This window comes from Perca fluviatilis, chromosome 19, assembly GCF_010015445.1.
Source record: "Perca fluviatilis chromosome 19, GENO_Pfluv_1.0, whole genome shotgun sequence".
In the NCBI taxonomy this organism is placed as follows: domain Eukaryota; kingdom Metazoa; phylum Chordata; class Actinopteri; order Perciformes; family Percidae; genus Perca; species Perca fluviatilis.
The window spans coordinates 4,944,458-4,961,933 of record NC_053130.1 but is presented as its reverse complement, the minus strand read 5'-3'; the positions used below and the strand labels follow the sequence as shown (position 1 = coordinate 4,961,933).

The 17,476-nt window shown below is 41.1% G+C and overlaps 1 protein-coding gene across 4 annotated transcripts in view; it reads right to left on the bottom strand.

The window, feature by feature from the left end:
* atrnl1a (attractin-like 1a) overlaps positions 1-17,476 on the bottom strand; it is a 345,015-nt gene that overhangs the window by 286,803 nt on the left and 40,736 nt on the right. For all 4 annotated transcript variants that reach the window (XM_039784008.1, XM_039784009.1, XM_039784010.1 and 1 more), the window contains exons 3-6: positions 13,486-13,599; positions 12,446-12,574; positions 7,543-7,751; positions 784-958 (exon numbers count right to left, since the gene is read on the bottom strand). In XM_039784008.1, the coding sequence (XP_039639942.1) occupies positions 784-958; positions 7,543-7,751; positions 12,446-12,574; positions 13,486-13,599 (627 nt within the window). The remainder of the gene's footprint in view (positions 1-783; positions 959-7,542; positions 7,752-12,445; positions 12,575-13,485; positions 13,600-17,476) is intronic.

The following is a 17,476-nucleotide window of genomic DNA, read 5'->3' as shown; positions in this document are numbered from 1 at the left end:
GTCTGCTGTGAGAAAGATATATTGGCTATCATTGCCAAAAATAAAATCTTTCTTCTGTCAGTAATGTGTTCTCTGAGTGTGATTTCTTAGCCTGGCTCCGCCCTCCTATGTACTTCCGCTCAATTTTCATTTTCCTTCAGTACGTTGTCTTGGATTGAGGTATATTCTTGGGTTTTCTCCGGCCTAATCTTTACCGGTCCAATCAGCGAACAGAGGGAGTGGCTGAGAATGATGACATTGAGGTTGTGCACTAGTTTGAGTTGTAGTTCCGTAATGGCGGCGGAGAAAAATGCGAGCGAAGCCATTCGGTCAGTTGTGGCAACGCTGCCAAATATCCAGAAGTTAAAGCCTGAGCTAGACCAATCTTTGCTGAGTTGTGTTGGTGGCCATGATGTTGTGGCCCTCCTGCCCACGGGGTTCGGGAAATATTTGATTTTCCAGCTCGCTCCGTTAGTGGTGAAGGAGTTGAGGCTAAAGCTAGCGATGCTAAGCTGACGTCACGACCAAACGTTAGCGATTGGTTATGGCAGATCCAGAGTGGCTCTGGGCAGATCCAATAGTTTTAAACTTCAACAGAGTACCCACCTTCAAGGAAGTTAACACTTGTCAATGGAGAGTGGCCAGACTCTCTGGACAAATGAAATGGACCAGAGTCTGGTAGCAGGCTAGTGATTTCTACCCCAGGGATCAGTTTCACAGACAGACAGACAGACAGACAGACAGACAGATAGACAGACAGACAGACAGACAGACGAGCTGCTGAGTCAGACTGGGGCTGCTTACTTGAGGACCATGTGGTAGTTGGAGTAGTTGAAAGAGTATCCTCCCACCACCCACATCAGCCCAGAGTGCACCAGAGCCTGATGGGACGCCCGGCCCAGAGACTGAGCCGACGGTTTGACGCTAGGCAGCACCCAGAAGGCCTCAGTGGAGGGAACGGACAGAGAGCAGTCTGGACCTGAGACATAGAGAGAGACATTACATTTGATTTAAATAGCATATTTAATAGCCACCAACATGGTTAAACACCACAGCCATCAAAATCACGGTAAGGGATGTTTGAAACAGGTTTGAATTAAGTTTTCTCATCACACCCTCAAAAGAGTAGCTTTGTGGTATATGAAGTTTGGCGTCACTGTGTGTAGAATTTGAATTCTTTTTGACTTTGTGCCCACCGGAAGTATCAAAAAAAGCCTCCACTGATCTGACCTGAGAACACTGCAGGTAAGCAGTGTGTATACACTACTGGTCAAAAGTTTGGGGTCACTTACAAATTTCCATTCCACTACTCCAATACCAGCTGAGATCAGTTGCATTGTTTTTTTTAACCAGGGCAGCAGTTTTCCGATTACATTATGTGCTTACATAATTGCAAAAAGGTTCTCCAATGTTTTCTCAGTTAGCCTTTTAAAATTATGTCAGATTAGTAAACAGAATGGGCCTTTGGAACATCGGATGAATGGTTGCTGATAATGGGCAATGTAGATATTGCATTAAAGATCAGCCACCCACTCAGATCAGCTAGTATTCTGTCTATAATGGAGTGGAAATTTCTAAGTGACCCCAAACTTTTGACCGGTAGTGTATGTATTAATAATATTTTGTTTTAAAGAGGAAATTGCACAATGCTCTCAACGGTTACGAAACAAGTCACCATTGCAGCAGACAGTCTGCCTAACAAAGAGGAAAGAACTGTTCTGAAACGTTCACTGGTGCTGCTGATAGACAGAAAACCAACCTTTTAAGCTTAAAAATCTTTACATAAAATCAGTCAATACTCTGATTTTCAAAAAAGCACATGAACATGTTTTCACCAAAACTGTTGTTTTGAGTGAAAACTGAGTGAAAACAGAGATTAAAGAGATTATTAGACAACAGCAAATCAATAAAATCGTCGTCTTTAAGTCCATTGACCTGTCTGCTCCCCAGTTCTGGGGGAGTTAAAGAGGATTACAGTAAATCATCAGGGGGTTTCTAATGGGGCAGCTTTAGTTAAGTTTATTAGGATCCCCATTAGCTACAGCACGGCTGCAGATATTCTTCCTGGGGTCCAACACATATTCAGAATAACACGATACAGTGCATAAAAAAAGAGAACATTAAAAGCAAATGAAAAAAAACCAAATATAAAAAGATAAAGATAATTAAAGACAATGGCAAACTGAAAGGTTACAGTACAGTCCTGCAGACAGCATGGTTTTGATCCTTTTTAGTTATCGTCCCAAACATAAACCCATGTCAACTTGTGCTGCAATTAATCAAATCCAAACTGTACTCCTCGCCATTTACTTTTTCCCACATGTCAAAACAATTCATCCCGGCTAGCCAATTATTTTAATACTTTATTCTATATTTTAATATTTTGTACGCGTCATTAATATCCATTCAAAAGATGTCGTTTGACTAAGAGTTTAAAGTGGCCATATTATGCTCATTTTCAGGTTCATAATTGTAATTTGAGATTGTATCAAAATAGGTTTACATGGTTTAATTTTCAAAAAACACCATATTTTTGTTGTACTGCACATTGCTGCAGCTCCTCTTTTCACCCTGTGTGTTGAGCTCTCTGTTTTAGCTACAGAGTGAGACCTCTCAACTTCTGTACCATCTTTGTTGTCAGTCACACATGCTCAGTAGCTAGGTAAGGATCACATGAGCTAGCTAGCTGTTTCTCCAGCTTCGGCCTGTACAAGGCAGGATTAGCCGGGAGACTTCTTCTAAACGAGGGCGCACTTCACACTTTGCGTGGAATACCTTCAGAACAGGGACATGTAAATAGTTCTATACAATTTATTTTGGAGATTAGGGTGAATTCATGTGTGTTGTAGCAGTGTTTTGCCATTGAGAACGAGCTAGCATGCTAGCGCTAGCAAGCTAGCGCTAACCCGGAGACTGAAGATAGGACACATTCAGGAACCGTATCTCACTCAAAACACCATGGATGGATTTTTTTCAAATTTTGTCTACGTGTGGAAGCACCAGAGACACAAATTAACACCTCAAATCCCAGAAAAAGTGTTGTTTTCATAATATGGGCACTTTAAATGTTCGGTTACACTTTACTTGAAGGTATCTACATAAGCGTGACATGAAGCTGTCATGAACGCGTCATAGACATTCTAAACAAGTCATAAACGTTTATGACATAACACTTCTGTCATTAAGTGTCATTCGATTTTTGGCATGATAAATTAGGGTTAGGGTTAGAGTTCATGTGTCATGACTGTGTCATGTGTTCATGACAGTGTCATGTCACTCTTATGTAGATACCTTCAAGTAAAGTGTTACCAAATGTTCCTTTGCTGATTATTTAGGGGCAGGTGGGTCGGATTAATGTTTCCGAAGGTAACAAATAAAAGAAGGAACAAATTCATACCAAATGCATTCAAACATTTTCTGGATAGTGGGATGGGGAAAGCGGAGGGATGGGAGGAGGGCAGAAAAGACAGAACATGATTTTTTTTCATTAACACAAACATGTGTTATTATCTGCGGTGAAATGGCAGTTGCTATGGCAGCCAGCGCCTATTTTACCCCCACTGCTCGCGTGTTGGACGGCTGCTCTGAGGCCGTAGCTGTCCCCAGCCTGACTCATTAACACACACACACACACACACACACACACACACACACACACACACACACACACACACACACACACAGTCACACACACACAGACACACACACAGACACACAGTCACACACACACAGACACATACTCTCTCTCACACACACACAAACACACACAAACAGTGTTTCTCAAATGGTGGTACGCGTTCCCCAAGGGGTACTTTGGAGTATAGATTTATTTTAAATGTAAAAATTTTTCATGCCTAATCCCTAAAATAATTATACACCATAGTTATGCCTTCATTTTTTGATTCTTAATATTTGAAATGCAGCTTTTAAGTGTTTTTCAGTTACAAACTGGTTGTGTATTAAATCAGACATTGATGACACAATGCTGTATTGTGCACTATATGAAAGAATATGGTACGTTAATAAAAAAAAAAAGGATTTTATGGACCAATCAGGGGCCTCTATTTGTTTGACAGAGTGTGTGTTTTGATAAATTACTACTCCATTTCCTTGTTCTTCTACTGTAGTAACTACAGCCGCTCTCAAAATGTTCACTACAGCTACTATAAATACACACACTGAAGTAAGCTGTGCCCTGTTCAGAAATAAATGAAAGGGTTAATTGAAAAAAACATTATTACACCCTGTACAAACATACATGTTCATCCCTTCACTGTAATATATTTAGGCTGATTGCGAGATGTTATCTACTGTGACTATTTCCTGTGTAAAGGTCTCCGAATGTCTTCAGGCGGCTAATTAAGAGTTAATACAGTTCTAATTTCACGCCATAAATCAATCGGTCAGGGTAAATGCAACATTTTAAATGTCAAGTCAAGTAAATTTTATTGATATTATATAGCCAAATATCACAAATGAGAATTTTCCTCGGGGGGGGGGCTTTACAATCTGCACAGCAAACAGACTCCGTTCTTACAGACGCTCGCTTCGGATAAGGAAAAAACAATAGAATAAATGCCCCACAAGCATTAAATAACGATGTCAAGTACAGATATGGGGAAATTCTACTTAAAGTACAGTAAGGAAGTATTTGTAGGCTACTTTGTTCTATTACAAAACTCTGAAAACTCATCTATTTCAACTGGCTTTGCACAGCCCGGCCTGCTAGCCCAGGCTCCATTTTTCCCATTTTCTTTGATCTTTTATTTTGCTCTGTAAAGCTTTATAATTTGTTATTTGTCTCATAAAGTTGTACATGCAGGTCTGCAGACAAGCCAGAATGCTGTTTCTACTTGTGTTTACAACATTCGTCCAGGAGAGGGCAGCGCTTCATCATCTAATCTCACGTGCCCGGCCTGGAATGTCAATACATTGAAATGATTATTGTTATAATTATTATGTGAGATAACATTGGTTCTGAATGGTTTTGAGGGTACACTCAGTTTGACAATCAAAAACCGAGTGTTGTGTTGAGGGACATTACACACAACATTTAATTAAATGATACAATACAAATATTATTTTTTGAGTTTCTGATTGACGCTCGGGATCAATTAGAAAACAAGCACTTTAAACACTATCTGAGGCATCTTCACGTACAATTACCACATTAAAGCTTAGGGCGTAACTTTTTGATATTAATGAACGTCCGTTACATTCAAGGCCATTGCCAAACGAGTTGCTACAAAGCTAATTAAAACTATCAGCTCCACACAACTCTCTCTGGATTTCTCAGTATGACCAGAGAATGTCTAATAAGGGGACAACTTCCACTCTTGGGTTACTTCCGGCTTCTGAACTGGTTGCAGTTCCACTCTGGTTCCATATGAGGGCGCTCACAGGCGAGTGCAGAATGAATGGAGGTCTATGGAGCTATACCCCTCAAAATCCACTTTTCGCCGGATATAATCTTTTGTCTAGTAATTTGAACGTTGCATTCGAAAGGGGAGGCTAAGAAAATACACGTTAGATGTGTTAGATTTCTTTTAAAGTGGCTTTTATGTTCTAAAAAGCTTTTTAAAATGTCAATGATGTCATACACGTCGCATGACCAGAGATGCTGCTTTAACGCAAGCTCTGAGTCACTTCCTTTTTTCTGTCGAGGCATCGACAACACAGCTGACAGCTTAGGCTCTCCCTGGCAATACACGTGCTAGAAAGAGGTTTGCTAATGTTTTAAAGACCAGGCGAACTGCCATGGGCCCTTCAGCCCGGTCTCATGGCAGTTCGTGATATGGTCACGTTTTTGAATCTATTGAGTCGTGGACAGGACACGATAATGTTGTTTTTTCCGTGTGGCGATTACGAATTTTAAGGCAATGTATTTCAATGGGAAGCATATTTCGTGATCACAGAACGATGACGGTAGCGAGTAGTATTGATGAAGGCGAAAGCCCGCGCGGGGAGGTTGTTCGGTGGGCGGGTCAAACAACACAGGACTTTCACCCCGGAGATAGGGGATCGCGTCCCGTGTGTTGCAGTTTGAGTGCATAAAGTTAGTTGCGTGGATTGTTGTTACATGTTGTGTGCCAGTTAACACATTCACAGAAGTGGTGCTTTTAACAAGATTAGGGCTTTGATTTGGTTTAGATCTTTCTCAATTTGGGGGGATTCGAATTATTGGCAGTCATTATTTAAAATTTTTACAACAAAAAAACAGACTTAAATTATGGACCTTTGACCACCCGAACACCCCCTGTCTATGGGCTTGATCTGCATTGCATTCAGTGAATATTTTATATAAAAAGAGTACTTTTCCAAATTTGACCAACTTACATCAAGAAAAAGGCAGCTTTTTCTTTTGAAAAGGAGTACCCCAGTGTAATATTAGTCAGATACCCTGGCCCTGTGTATCATAAAGTTGTTCTGTGTGCTGCTGAAAGAGCAAACTGTTCACAAATGAAACATAAAAACCGAAAACAATGAAGCCACATAGTATAGTATGTGCCACCAGCCATGATTTCCCAAGGCATGTATTGTTTTATGACACAAAACAATATTGAATCATGCAACATTATGTTGAGCATAAACAGGGGAAGGGCTGCCGTTGTGCCTTTGTTTCCCCATCTTTTTGTCTGTTTCCTATGTGTTCCCTTTTCTCATTGAATAGTGAACAAAACATCAAAAAGATCCTCCTTATTACAGGCATCATTCAAAATGTGCCATTTGTTTTTTTAGAATAAATCACACTGGCATTGGCCTCATTTGTACTAAATGCAGAGTAATTATATATATAAAGGTGCACAAACGACATATGGAATTAATAAAATGTTGCACAGTAAGTATTTATTTGGTGATTTGCAGCTCAAAAGTTGTTTAAAAACATCATAAAACTGGACTTAAAGGTCCAATGTGTGGGAATTTCTCCCATCTAGCATTGAGATCATATATCGCAATCAACTCTGTCGCACCACGCAGTTCAAAGTACGTATTACAGCTACTGATGACACAGTCTCTTGCTCTTTTCAATCTCCTTTTTCTTTTTCTGGGCGAAGAAGAAGAAGACTCCTGTTCTTGAAATTTGGATTTTGAATGCGTGTGGTCTTCCATGTTTCCTTCTTCAAACTCGCCGGGGCCGGGAAGCTACGATACCCGTTAGCAGCATTAGCAGCACCTGTGAGTTTATCATGTGACAGCGAAAACGCGAAAGGCGGAGCAGTACGTCCTGTATGTCCCTTACCGGCTAACGTATTTCAAGATGGCGCATGAATATGGAGCGTCTACCCCAGTTCATGCGAATGCAAATGTCAAATTTCAAGCCAATAGGAATACTTGGAATTGATGGTGGAGGTAAATATTCACGAAAAAAGTTTGTGAACGGGCAACACAGATTGTGATAATGAACAACTAAACACATTACACACTGGAACTTTAATTAGATTGAAATGTAAATAATGTAAAATGTAATCCATCCATCCATCCATTAATATATCCGCCCCATTCATATATCCATCCATCTTAATTTCCCCGATCTGCTTCCTCTCTCCTGTGCTGCTCTTTTACCTTGCCAGCTGTCGTTGCAGACGCAGAGCTTCTCTCCGGTCAGGTCGCAGTAGCCGTGGCCCGGGCTGCCACAGTTATCCCTGCAGTACGGGATGTCGCAGGCTTCTCCTTTCCAGTACTCATCGCACTCGCAGTACACGCGGCCCGAGACCGAGTTGGCTGTGCTGCATCGGCCGTGGCCCGAACAGTTGTTGGGACACGAGTTCATCCTGAGGGAGACACAGTTAGACGGGAAGTCAAGGCACTTCTTCAAGGTCATACAGTATGTACTGTACGTACCACAGGCAAAGAGACCACTCCACTGAATCATTTCAGCTGCACTTGTAGGCCGTCATAAAGTTGGGTAGTTTAATTAATCTACATGTGTTTTGTTTGCAAAAATCTTCATTTGTAAAGTAACTAGTAACTGAAGCTGTCATCTTAGTGTAGTGGAGTAAAAAGTACAATATTTCTCAAATGTAGCGGAGTAGAAGTAGAAAGTGGCATGAAAAGACTCAAGTGAAGTACAAGTACCTCACATTTCTACTTAAGTACAGTACTTGAGTAAATGTACTTAGTTACATTCCACCACCGAACCCCACAGCTTTGGGTGATAGCTGGCAACTAGTTTAGGCTACTAAAATTATTTATCTTGCCCAAAGTAATAGTACAGTACAGTGACAATATGAAGTGGCCATTATAAAAAGTAGATAAATAAATGTAGTGCCTCTAAAAAAAATGACATCTAATCATCCCGTAAGTTTGACAAATAAATTTGAACAAAAATATAGGTTTTATGAAAGCTGAACCCACTGGAAATGATCACCGGCTCTGCAGCTCTGCAGAGCTTTTTCAGCCACTTTAGAAGAACATTCACACTACGGTTCAGTCTCAGCTCTCTCATCAACCACCTATCTGGACACAGCAGGCAGCTGTTTACAGCAAACCAGCTCTAATAAACTCACTGCACACTATTTACACAGCTTTAAAAGGCAGACAGTCTAAATTAAAGACCAGCTGCTGAAGAAAGTGGAACATCTAGCAACTGCTAAAGGGCCAGGAATGTTTGTTCTAAGGAGCTGGTGGTGACCAAAGCTAAGCTAAAAGAAGAGTGAATGTTGAAATTTAACAGTCTTGATATTCCAAAATAATGACCACTTATATATAAACCATACTTTAACCTGCAGTAAGGTTGGTTTGACCAGTGAGATCAGGGGCAATTCTAGGATCAGACCTTTAGGGGGGCTCAGCCCCTAATGAGAATGTGAGCGTTAACCCCCCTCCGCTAAATCACTAATTGCATTAGCCGATAATCTCTGAGCCAGCTACTGAACAACAACGTCAGCTAATGTTTTTTGACACTATGATGGAACTAAACCTGACACTTTATAAGCAGCAATTTTAGTTCAATTTGGGTTCTAATCTGCACCATGAAATGACCAACTTCTTCTCTGGGGACTAACAACGTTAAACTTCACAACCGTCTCCTGCTCTCCCGCTCACAGATCAGATAGAGACTCAGCCAAAGGCGGGAGTCTGGCACAACCCCCTCTGATTGGCCAACATGCTTGAGCCCCCCTAAAAAGGGTCGAAAGTCTCCAATGAGTGAGATTTACCTGGCTTCATGACACAAAGCAGAAGTACTTTATTGCACATTGATTTAATACAATGGTTTTAAACAGGCGGTGGAACTACAGTATGTCTGACGTGTCCTTGTATATGTTATCAAAATCCTTCCAGCCTTAGAAAAGAAAAGTTTTCCAAAGACTAAGAATATACAGCATGTAGGTATAAGAATAGGTAGAAGAATAAGGTAGAAAAATCAACCAAAAATTAGGAGAATGCGTTCCGACTCATGCGGTTATGAAAAATCATGCATTCTGTAAAGGGAAAGTAAGCTCAGCATCAGTTATTCCTTATTCATCATTACAGTAAATGTAGTGGAAAATGTCTGGATCCATTGGATTCATAATGTAATATAAACATCGGAAGACAAAAATCAGATGCACCGTAGCACTGAACACAGTTATTTGTTTGTTTGAGAGAGATGCACTTCTATTTTTTGAAGATACCTCTCAACTTGTTCGTAGCGAGTCTATATGCACTTATTGTAAGTGGCTTTCAAAAAAAGCTTCTGCCGATTAAATGTAATGTAACAAGGAACCATGGGGCGTATAAGAGATGGAGCAAGACAGATATCATTTAAAAGATAGGAATTAGAGATACAGCTTGCACTAAAGAGACTGAAAATGAGAGACCATTACAAAAGCAGAACTATAGGAGCCTAAATAGTAGGAAAAAACATGAAATGACACATAAAACCCAAACTGTGAATACAAGCATTTGTACACTCTGATAATCCAAACGGTATACACTCTTTTTCTGTAAAATCAGATAAATAAAGATGATGAAAAAGATAGAACGATAAAAAAGGAGTCAAGCACCAGAGGTAGAAAATCATCTTTTTGTTAATACAAAAAGCCGGTTTGCTGCTGTGACAAGAGGGTCGTCATGACAACCTTTATCCCCCCTCGGGGTGTGTGTGTGTGTGTGTGTGTGTGTGTGTGTGTGTGTGTGTGTGTGTGTGTGTGTGTGTGTGCGCGCGTGTGCACTAACTGTCCTCACTCACTCCTCCCATGTGTACAACCTGCCTACCACATATCATTAAATGTTCCATCACTGCTGACACAAAGCAGCCCAGTTTGTGGCATGGTGTTCAGGGTATAATTTATGTTTGTAGCCTTCTGTACGAGTGAGTCTTGAGTAGGGTTGGGAAACCCCAAAAAAAACAGTACAACTCAGGCCCCGTTTACACGAAGGGAAGACGCAGATATTTTCCTGCGGTTTGGCCTCTCATTTACACAAAAACCCCGTTTTTATCACAGAAAACGATTATTTCTAAAAACTCCGGCCAAAGTGGAGATTTTGGAAAACTTCGTTTGCACGTTTGCATGTAAACTGAGACAAACGGAGGTTTAGGCAGCCGAGAGAGAGAAAGAGGACGTGATTGGTTGCTGTTGTTGCTATTATCGGGATTCTGATTGGCTAACGTGGGCTTGAGCTTGTCGTTACACTGCCACCTACAGGTCTGGCATGCTCTTGACAGCATTGACGGCATATATATATATACACGGGTACATATAAACGAACACTTTTCTGAAAACTGAGAGGTTGAAATGTCCGTTTATGAAAATAGCTGGCCACGTGTAAACGTAGCAAAAGACTGTACTGCCCAGTCTAAACAGCTTAAAACAATCAAATGTGTAACGTTCGGGAGCAAAAGGGGACAAACTCAACAAACCGTTTTACAACCTGTGCTTTAAAAAAAATAAAATGTGTGGCCGGGTTGGTTCAGTGGGTAGAGCAGGCGCACGTATACTGAGAAGTTTATGCCTCGACGCAGAAGTCCAGGGTTTGAATCTGACCTGTGACAATTTGCTGCATGTCTTCTCCCTCTTTCTCCCCTTTCTCACTCAAAATAAAAGGTGGAAAAAGCCCCCAAAAAATAATCATAAAAAAAAATTTGCGTTAGTAAGTGATGTTAATCCAAAACACTTTTTTGTTTGTCAAATTCAGAGAATATCTTCTCATGGTCACCTACTGTAGCTTTTATTTTCTGTGTGTGCTCTGGCTGTGTAAATGGAAAATGTGCCGGCCAGCCAGTAGTTATCTGTCCCTGAATCGGGGGGGGGGGTGGAGATTCTGAAGGGCGGGGTACATATGTAAGTTAAAATCACTCAACATTGGTTTCACACAAACAGCGGTCTCCTGGGGGGTGAATGGGTTAAAGTACTTCTCGTTAGACACATCCATCCACCCCAGCCTCCTCCCTAGGCTGACTTTTAGACCGGTCTGTGTTGAACCAGGGAATTTGGGTATCCACCACGACAAAGGATCCTAATTGGCTTTCCATTGACATTGTTACTTTCCAATCATTTTTAACACATTCGAGCTGCCAACACGTAACGAGGTGTTAAGAAGTCGTGTTCATTCAACACATTCTCACTCCCATCATGTCAAAATGCGACACTTGGTCAGGTGCCTTTGGCGTTTTTAAGATTATTTTTTGGGGGCATTTTTAGACCTTTATTTGAGGGGGGAATGACAGAGTCGAAGCCCGGGCCTGCCGCATCGAGGAGTAAACCTCTAAAAATGGACGCCCACTCTACCAACTGAGCGATCCGGGCTCCCAGGTGCCTCTGGTGTTTGTTATTGACGCAAAAAGTCTCCTTTAGCGTCATATTTAGACGCGCTTGGTCGGGACTCTTGGCATCACTTCTCGACAGTCTGGGTCGGGAGTGGACGTACGTTTAACTGACATGGACGGCACAAGAACGGCACAGTTAGGTTTCGGAAAAGATGGTGGGTGGGTTTACAACAAAGTACTTTTCAGTGAACTGGTTGAAAGTCCTGTGTTGTTTGACCCAGGGGCGTAGCTCAAAATTCTGGGCCCTGTAGAAAGGCATTTTCTATGGGCCCTTCCCTGCATCCACAGCTATTAATTCTAGCATCTCCTCACATGAGGGCCCTGGGTACTCAGTCCCCTTTTTCCCTCCAGTCCGACGCCCCTGGTTTGACCCATCCACCACCCCCAACCTGCCCTCTTACGCGGATTTGCGGTCTTTCATACTACTCGCTACCGTTGTTGCTCTTAATACTACGTCATCTGACAGCGCCGCGGCCAAGCTGCTGCTCTGTCCGGTGCGTTCCGTACAGGCGCTGAAGGGGGATGTTTGCATCGGTTTCCCGACGCTGAGAGACACTGACCGAGCGTCAATATGTGACGAGTTGGGAGTAAAAACGGGGTTGGTTCATTTCACGTCTTCTGTGAGATCAGGCTGGTAAATTGGATTTATCAGACATTCATACAGTATATATATATATATATTTATATGAGTAAAGGACAGTTGACGTCTAGACATACGAGTAGGCGATGCTGAAGCCGGTCAGGTTGTAGGCAGCGTCGCTGAAGAAGTGAAGCAGAGCGTAGCCGGACAATGTCACTACCTCTGGGACCGTCTCGTTAGCCCTGGTCTCTGCTACCACTAGACCACTGAGAAAGAGAGAGAGAGACAGACAGACAGACAGACAGACAATGAGACAGACAATGAGACAGACAATGAGACAGACAGTCCCTCTCAACAAAGAAAACTAATAATGATAAAAGCTGTATATTTATGGACTCTGGTCTGAAAGCACCACTGGAGAGCTGTACAATAAAAAGGATTCCATTTGAGCAAATGCAGACCTCCACTGAAAATATGACAGCGATTAGCTTTTAAGTAAAAAACCTCAGCGGAGATTCATACCGCATTTGGGCTTTATTTTTTGATGAGATTGTTACAGTGGGGGTTGGGGGGTTTCTTATTTGCTCGGCCTGCCTGCCTCTTTTAATAAATGCAATGGACTGCAAACATAATGTTCCTCATAGCCTTTCCTTCCAAACACACGTATGTGCCCATCTATATTAAACAATAGAAGCCTATTTATTGAAGGTAATAAGTCCACACAAGTCTAAGCTTTGTATATTCAAATGTTTCCTTGGTTAGCTGCTTCATATTCCTGGGAGCAACTGAACTCTCAACAGGAGATAAGCCCCTATGGAGCAGAGTAATAAGTGGGAGTTGGATAAATTATTGTGGCATTACTTTTTTTTATTTTATTTTATTTAATTTTTTTATGCATTCTTGTCAAATGAAAGAGGGCCACCCACATGCTTGTTGATTGTCCTTTTTGTTGGGAAATATTATGCAATAAAGCTCCAGAAAGAAGTGGTATTCAGGGATTATGCGAGTAAGTGCAATATTTCTTTCTATTATCACACCCTTTGTTTGCCTATATGTGAAGTCATTTGACTGCATAATTGTTGGAGCTATTGAAGCCGTGCCAAAGGCTGCCTGAGTCATTTCCATATTTCCCCCCCTCTCTCCCAGCTCTCTCCTATTCAGAGTAGCAGGCGCTCACCTGTAGACGGCAATCAAAGGGGCGTAAATGGAGTCTCCGTCGTAGACGTACATGTGGTCCCAGCTGCACTCAGTGGCAAAGTGATTGAAGCGCAGCCGGAGCACTGCATTCGGACTGGGAGAGAGAGGAGACAGGAACACACAATAGATGGGGCATGACGGAAATGCATTTGATGAATATACAGGGTATTACCTATATGCTTCATATTATTCTTACTTCTGAAAGGTGTTTCCATTATTTATAAAGTCTGCGGTTTTAACCCTTGTGTTGACTTTGGGTCACATTGACCCGTTTTCAATTTTGGTGTTATATCAGAAAATATGGGACGTAGAAATAAGCGCTGAAAATGTGTAGACGAAAAAAAGGGCGTGAAAAACGTCAAAAAAAAAGAAGCTTTTTTCACAGTTTTTGAAAGGCCTTTATACCTACTCTAAAGGGAGCACTCTGACACAGAAACCTGGATCCTGTAAACACCATGTTCCTGTGGTTCTGTGTGCTATATGTTTATTTTAACAATCAAATACAAATAATGATGCTGAAGGCTCTAAACCAGGGGTGTCAAACTCAGTTTCACTAAGAATCCGGGGCCAGACATGTTTAGTTTATTGACATGCTTTTATTTTGAAAATGTCAACTATCTTTGACTGTATTATTGCATGTCTTATACTGTACAGTCTTCTCACTTGCATTTTGGCCGACATTAAGCCCCAAAACAGTCAGCAAATAAGTAACTTAGCAAATTTAAGAAAAAAACGGAAAAAAAATTTGGAAAAAGCGGCAAAAAAAACATGGGAAAAATGCGCCAAAAGCGTCGGCAAAAGTGACTGAAACTTCAGAAAAAGCAACCAAATGTTGAAAAAGTGACAAAAACTAGGTGGGCTGTTAATTATTGTGAACCTAAGTTGATATGCAGGGCGGATCAAAATCTGCGAGGGGCCGGATTTGGCCCGCGGGCCTTGAGTTGTACACATGGTCTAAAATCTGAAATGAAAGTGAATAACCAGGTTAGATTTAAAGTACATATACAGTGCCTTGCGAAAGTATTCGGCCCCCTTGAACTTTTCGACCTTTTGCCACATTTCAGGCCTCAAACATAAAGATATAAAACTGTAATTTTTTGTGAAGAATCAACAACAAGTGGGACACAATCATGAAGTGGAACGAAATTTATTGGATATTTCAAACCTTTTAAACAAATAAAAAACTGAAATATTGGGCGTGCAAAATTATTCAGCCCCCTTAAGTTAATACTTTGTAGCGCCACCTTTTGCTGCGATTACAGCTGTAAGTCGCTTGGGGTATGTCTCTATCAGTTTTGCACATCGAGAGACTGACATTTTTGCCAATTCCTCCTTGCAAAACAGCTCGAGCTCAGTGAGGTTGGATGGAGAGCGTTTGTGAACAGCAGTTTTCAGTTCTTTCCACAGATTCTAGATTGGATTCAGGTCTGGACTTTGACTTGGCCATTCTAACACCTGGATATGTTTATTTGTGAACCATTCCATTGTAGATTTTGCTTTATGTTTTGGATCATTGTCTTGTTGGAAGACAAATCTCCGTCCCAGTCTCAGGTCTTTTGCAGACTCCATCAGGTTTTCTTCCAGAATGGTCCTGTATTTGGCTCCATCCATCTTCCCATCAATTTTAACCATCTTCCCTGTCCCTGCTGAAGAAAAGCAGGCCCAAACCACGATGCTGCCACCACCATGTTTGACAGTGGGGATGGTGTGTTCAGGGTGATGAGCTGTGTTGCTTTTACGCCAAACATAACGTTTTGCATTGTTGCCAAAAAGTTCGATTTTGGTTTCATCTGACCACAGCACCTTCTTCCACATTTGGGGTGTCTCCCAGGTGGCTTTTGGCAAACTTTAAACGACACTTTTTATGGATATCTTTAAGAAATGGCTTTCTTCTTGCCACTCTTCCATAAAGGCCAGATTTGTGCAGTATACGACTGATTGTTGTCCTATGGACAGAGTCTCCCACCTCAGCTGTAGATCTCCGCAGTTCATCCAGAGTGATCATGGGCCTCTTGGCTGCATCTCTGATCAGTCTTCTCATTGTATGAGCTGAAAGTTTAGAGGGACGGCCGGGTCTTCGTAGATTTGTAGTGGTCTGATACTCCTTCCATTTCAATATTATCGCTTGCACAGTGCTCCTTGGGATGTTTAAAGCTTGGGAAATCTTTTTGTATCCAAATCCGGCTTTAAACTTCTCCACTACAGTATCTCGGACCTGCCTGGTGTGTTCCTTGTTCTTCATGATGCTCTCGCGTTTTACACGGACCTCTGAGACTATCACAGAGCAGGTGCATTTATACGGAGACTTGATTACACACAGCTGGATTCTATTTATCATCATTAGTCATTTAGGTCAACATTGGATCATTCAGAGATCCTCACTGAACTTCTGGAGAGAGTTTGCTGCACTGAAAGTAAAGGGGGCTGAATAATTTTGCACGCCCACTTTTTCAGTTTTTTATTTGTTAAAAAAGTTTGAAATATCCAATGAATTTCGTTCCACTTCATAATTGGGACCCACTTGTTGTTGATTCTTCACAAAAAATTACAGTTTTATATCTTTATGTTTGAGGCCTGAAATGTGGCAAAAGGTCGAAACGTTCAAGGGGGCCGAATACTTTCGCAAGGCACTGTACTTGTCAGTTAAATACAGTAGATGAGAAAGGAAGGAATGGTTTAAAATAGCCTTTATTCACAGTGTGCCATAGATAACTGCACCAAATGTTCTGGCAATCAATCCATAGTTAAAGCCCTTTGAGGCAAATTTGTGGTTCAGGATTTTGTGCTAATCAAATAAATTGGACTTGACTTAGCTAAAAATGTTCACAATGGCCTTTTCAAATATTTGACTGAGCCCAACATTCCTTCAATATTTCCCAAGGAGATAATGAAGAACAAACATTAAAGGTCCCATGACATGGTGCTCTTTGGATGCTTTTATATAGACCTTAGTGGTCCCCTAATACTTTATCTGAAGTCTCTTTTATATAGACCTTAGTGGTCCCCTAATACTTTATCTGAAGTCTCTTTTATATAGACCTTAGTGGTCCCCTAATACTGTATCTGAAGTCTCTTTTATATAGACCTTAGTGGTCCCCTAATACTGTATCTGAAGTCTCTTTTATATAGACCTTAGTGGTCCCCTAAGACTGTATCTGAAGTCTCTTTTATATAGACCTTAGTGGTCCCTTAATACTGTATCTGAAGTCTCTTTTATATAGACCTTAGTGGTCCCCTTAATACTGTATCTGAAGTCTCTTTATATAGACCTTAGTGGTCCCCTAAGACTGTATCTGAAGTCTCTTTTATATAGACCTTAGTGGTCCCCTAATACTGTATCTGAAGTCTCTTTTATATAGACCTTAGTGGTCCCCTAATACTGTATCTGAAGTCTCTTTTATATAGACCTTAGTGTTCTCCTAATACTATATCTGAAGTCTCTTTTATTTACGGCCTTAGTGGTCCCCTAATACTGTATCTGAAGTCTTTTACATAGACCTTAGTGGTCCCCTAATACTGTATCTGAAGTCTTTTATATAGACCTTAGTGGTCCCCTAATACTGTATCTGAAGTCTTTTACATAGACCTTAGTGGTCCCCTAATACTGTATCTGAAGTCTTTTATATAGACCTTAGTGGTCCCCTAATACTGTATCTGAAGTCTTTTATATAGACCTTAATGGTCCCCTAATACTGTATCTGAAGTATCTTTTATATAGACCTTAGTGGTCCCCTAATACTGTATCTGAAGTCTCTTTTATATAGACCTTAATGGTCCCCTAATACTGTATCTGAAGTCTTTTATATAGACCTTAGTGGTCCCCTAATACTGTATCTGAAGTCTCTTTTATATAGACCTTAATGGTCCCCTAATACTGTATCTGAAGTCTTTTATATAGACCTTAATGGTCCCCTAATACTGTATCTGAAGTCTCTTTTATATAGACCTTAATGGTCCCCTAATACTGTATC